Source organism: Montipora capricornis, chromosome 3, assembly GCF_036669925.1.
Source record: "Montipora capricornis isolate CH-2021 chromosome 3, ASM3666992v2, whole genome shotgun sequence".
Classification (NCBI taxonomy): Eukaryota; Metazoa; Cnidaria; class Anthozoa; order Scleractinia; family Acroporidae; genus Montipora; species Montipora capricornis.
In genome coordinates this window covers 16,534,102-16,539,101 of record NC_090885.1, presented here as the reverse complement: position 1 = coordinate 16,539,101, position 5,000 = coordinate 16,534,102, and the positions used below count along the sequence as shown (strand labels likewise).

Sequence of the window (5,000 nt, the reverse complement as noted above, 5' to 3'; positions counted from 1 at the left end):
TTTGCCAAGGGACACTAACATGGGGTTAGGCATCTAAGTTTACCTACATGGTGTATGACCAACATTTAAGAACATTGAACCAGAAATTAGGGAACGTTTTCTGACAGTTTGCTTGTCAGCAATCCTTCTTTATAGCTGATTGAAGTGTCTTTCAGTTATTGCCTTAGAGCCCCAACAACAATGTGATCAAAGACTATAATGCATAATACCATGAAAAAAGAACTGGAGTTTAGACACACCATAAATTATATACCCTGAGTACACAAAACCTGAAGTTTGCATCAATACACTGTACACTTAATTTGACATACAACATCATCAATTAATTTGTGTTGTTCTGTGACACAGCTATGCCTACCTAATCTTTTTTGGATTCTGACCACCCCCTTCAGGTCCATGTGTGCACCCTTATTGCAATTTATTTGGGAAACCTTACATGTAGGAAGTTGTTGGCACTGTCTGCCTAGAACTGCACAATATTATTATTATTATTATTATTATTATTATTATTATTATTATTATTATTATTATTAACACTAGGCATGCATAATTTTTCAGAGATACGGTATTTTAGTGAGTTAACTGTTCAAAATAATACTAATAATTCAATTATTGAACACTTGGACAAAAGTTATTTGTAGAAAAGAATTTGAGCTGCAGTGCTTTATTTGGATAAAAAGCCCATCATAACAAAGGAAGAACAAAAAGTCCTTTTACTTGACAAAATAACCATCATGCTACAGAGTCACTTGAGAGGGCTTTGCTATATATTTTTGATTATCATTACATGTGGTGTAATGGTTGTAATTTATATACAGAACACTCAACAATACTAACAAGTCCGTATAACACACTACACTGTACATGTAAATATACAAGTAAGCTACAGCATGGAGAACCACTTTGGATTGTCATTCAATGGTGTATACCATGAAGATAAAGCTGTCACTGCTTGGGCACAATTTATGGTTCGGCCTCACTGTTTCAAAACCCATAAACATGAAGGTGCGCATCAAACTTGCTGCAAGAGAAAAAACAACAATCAAACTTCACAACAGTACTGATCGTGTAATCCACATCTGCTGTGGGTTGCCTTCAAAATGCTCATTACAAGACAACGGAAAGTTAGAGCTGACCCAAATTATTAAAAACATGACATCAGCGTTAGAGTTTTTATTGCATGACGGAGGTTGAGGGACTCAAAATGTTGTTTGCAAATTCATGCTTTTTAAGTTAGGGTTAGGGTGTTTCCCAATGATTGGGACACAGCATTACTAACTCTGCATCTTAACCAACCTTGCTTTGATTGACTAAGCCCAGTTTGATAAAGTCTCAATCATGCATGAAGCAATCAAAATTTGTGGTTCCAATGCTGGCCACATGACATTAATTTTGTAAGGAATACTGTTGGACACGAATTGTGTGACCCATTACCCAGAGATATTAAGTTTGTAGCTGTCTCTCAATCACTCACTGATTAACCCTTTGACGCCTAAACCGGCCTATTCGCACCAAAGCTTAAACACGTTTAAAAGCTGTTTAGTTAAACATGGTTTAAAGTAATTGTTTTTTTCATACAAGTTACTACCTGACATAATGTAGACTCCAAATTCAACACAATGAAGAGCAGGGCTTGAAATTGTGACTCACTGGTCGCCAATGCGACCAAAAATTGAGTGCTCTAGATTTTCAGAACTGGTCGCCAGCTGGCTAATCACCTTTTGTCTGATAACCCAGGATAAACAGTAGACAACTTGTCTTCTGTATTTGAATCTTTATATGATGAGATCGTTCGGAACTGGTAGCTAGAACACGACTCACCTTTCTTTCCCCATTAAAATAATGTATAAATACTACAAGAAAATCGGTTTCTCACATTGTTAATTAATAGCACAAATGTACTTCGATACTTCGATCACCACGTTTACTAGGCGCCATATCGTTTCAACGCTTTCATGGGATCGGCGGGCAAACTTAAACACGGTATGCTTCTTGCCGGTTACGTGAATTTTGTGCCCGGAAGACGAAGATTCAGCAAGAAGATTGATTGAAAATTTAAATCCATCGTCAGTCGTGAATGCTGAAAACGTAGATTTAGCCATATTATCGAAGGACCTCTTCAGAACTAGCTTGATATTGATAATATATTGATAATGAACCTGGACGTCGCATATTTGAAATTTGCATGGAACTTTCAAAAAGCAACCTGTACTCTTAACATAAAGAGGGTTGGAGAACTTGTGCCCTGTGTTAGAAAGCGAATAACTGCAAAATTGACTGCACAAGGTGATTAATAAATGGAGATAAATGTCGGTAGAAAAGTACGTAAAGAAACAAGTTCCTCTGATTCTGGAGGCTACTGAAACCGTATACAAGCCGCTCCTTTTATTTTAGCTCGGTCGGAGACTGGTAAGTGTATTGTAGTTGTGTGGGGGCCTAGGCCGAGCAATTGTACAGTAGTATTGCGTTTACTCGCGATAAAGGCAAGTTGCTTGCCACGCAAGCTGTAGGAGAATAAAGAACGATGTTTTGAAGAGGTGAAAAGCAAGGATAAAGGACCCATGTTTGCCTTGCTATGGAAAACACAGACTGTGCTTCGCTCCATTTCAAATAACCTTAAAGAACACCATCACCAAACTAAAGACAAAGCCGAAAACAGCAGTGGCTTTAGAGATCTTTCTCATGCTTTTCTTTTGTGATTTTTAATAATTATGACTTTCCTTGCATGCAAAGTTGGCGACCAAAATTTATGACCTGGCAACCAAATTTTTGCCATTAGTCGCCAGCTGGCACCTGAGCAAAAAAGTTAATTTCAAGCCCTGAAGACACACATTAGAATTTACATGAACCTACGTAAAATTCAGTCTTTCGGCCTTCCATTGTTCATTTTTATCTGGTTAAAACCCAGTTTAATTAAACGTGTTTAGTTGGTGCGAATTGGGTTAGTATTATACTCTAATGCCAGACGATTTTACTCATCAATGAGGAACCCCCAGGAGTCAATGGGTTAAGAAGGTGGTTACAAAAGTATCTTAATTTGTACGAGATTTATTAATGCTGGTAGATTAGAACTAAAGACGCTAAGGAGAGATGTTTTGTTTTCATTCACCAAATGACAGCAGCAATGGTCATGTTAAGACAGGTGGGGAATAAGGTTGTCAATTCTGACAAGACAGCCTTTCTTGAGTTCTGAAATTGCATGTTGTTTGTAATATCATATTTTTAAATGGCAAGGAAATTCAGGCATAATGACAAAATGAGAGAAAGCTAATATTTTCAAGCCTACTTCTCAATCAACATGACCCATATGCTTCTACAGTGCTGTTCTGGAACCTAAGGCTAAATGCAAAACCAGCCATCCCCATACCACCCTAAAAGCAGACCTTAAATAAGACACCGACCTGGGGGACCATCGTATGTCTGACCCACAGGTAATGTGTAGGATATCAAGTCAAGTCAACAGCCAGCCAGATGAAGACTCCTCAGTCACCATAAACTGAGGCAGTACAGTACTTGGCCATAGCCATTTCACATATTGCATATTTATACTCCATCCAACATCAATGGTGAAAAAAAGTACTTAACCTTTGAATGGCATGAAAATACTATTCTTATCTGAAAGTTTAAATACCTCTGTCTGGTCGCTCCTTTAGAAGGCCAACAAAGACGTGTTCACATTTCAGGTATTCCTCTGCATATTCAAGAAGTGACACAAAGCTGAAAAGAAAGAAAGCAATGATGTTGGATGTAGAGTTGTAACATGTACATAAATTACTTGTCATTTCCCACAAAATGCTTGCTCTTGTTACCATTCTTTGCTTCCTAAAGGCAGCTCGCCATCCTGCACTCCGACGTACAGCTGGCCATTCTGTAAAACAACCTTCCACTCTATGATGTGGTGGTCGCCATTTTTAAGGCGAAAACAGTACAGTGATGACTTTGACACTTTCTTGCCACTCTTCTCCACAGCTATTTCTGAATCCTGAGGGAAAAAAGGCCTTCATTTACTTCAGCCAACAAATGCAATATGTCAGTGTATTATATTAAGTATCAGGACAGGTTTTCATGGGAGTATTCTGGAAAGTAAGTACAAAAAACAGGTTCTCAAAATTTGTTTTAAAAAGTGCTTGGCATTACCACAAAGTAAAATGGGACACGAAAATACTTTGCTGACAAGTATCCCACACTTTGTCTGCAGCAAGGAATTAATTAAGTAGAAGTTCATTTAATCTACTTCTGTTCCTACAGTAAGAGGGTCAATAAAACATTGGGAACTTTGTTTTAAGACCCTATTCAAAACAAACGTCAGAGAATATCCCTTGGACCAGTAAAATCGTTTGATTAAAAGACCAATAATAACAATATTATTATTTTACTATTTCCTACTATTTTTATTTTCTATTGCCATCAATAACATTATTAACCTGCAAGGGATTGCCTATTGACATGTGCAAGTAAACGAATTATTATAATCAATTTGATTATTATCGTCATGGCTTTTACCAAGTTAGAGCTCTCATTGAGTTGTGTTTTTCTTTCATTTTATTAAATGGGTCTTTGATTTCAGTGGATCTTTAAATAGGTATAATAGAATAAAAACTACCACCAAGTAATAATGATAATAATTTATTACCCCATGGCAAAAACAAAATAATCCAGCCAAAAAATTGGAATATAGCTTATGCATCCAAAACACTTCTATTCCAAAAGAACGTCACAAAAGGAACTCTGATACTTTGCTCATAATTTTAATCAAAAACCATAGCCCAACCATGGAAAATGAATCAGTAACTAAAACTGCAAATTGATGTCTTTGTAATTTTCACTATGGAAAAGTACTTTAACACACAGAAATACTTACGGCAAAAAGCCGAAGAAAGGATATACCATCCTCGTCATCATCACCACCATCTCCTGAAGTTCCTGCCTCGTCGAAGCGAACATCTGGTAAGCCAGTCCATCCACTGTCGCAGCTCAAAGTTACAACACACTGTTGGCTC

General features: G+C 37.2%; 1 protein-coding gene across 1 annotated transcript in view; it reads right to left on the bottom strand.

Annotated features, from left to right (window-relative positions):
* LOC138039900 (ornithine decarboxylase antizyme 1-like) overlaps window positions 1-5,000 on the bottom strand; it is a 14,561-nt gene that overhangs the window by 1,292 nt on the left and 8,269 nt on the right. The window contains exons 2-5 of the mRNA XM_068885732.1: window positions 4,862-5,000; window positions 3,810-3,982; window positions 3,632-3,717; window positions 1-1,021 (exon numbers count right to left, since the gene is read on the bottom strand). The exon at window positions 1-1,021 is cut by the window's left edge and continues 1,292 nt beyond it; the exon at window positions 4,862-5,000 is cut by the window's right edge and continues 1 nt beyond it. Coding sequence (XP_068741833.1) covers window positions 912-1,021; window positions 3,632-3,717; window positions 3,810-3,982; window positions 4,862-5,000 — 508 coding nt within the window. The 3' untranslated portion in view covers window positions 1-911. The remainder of the gene's footprint in view (window positions 1,022-3,631; window positions 3,718-3,809; window positions 3,983-4,861) is intronic.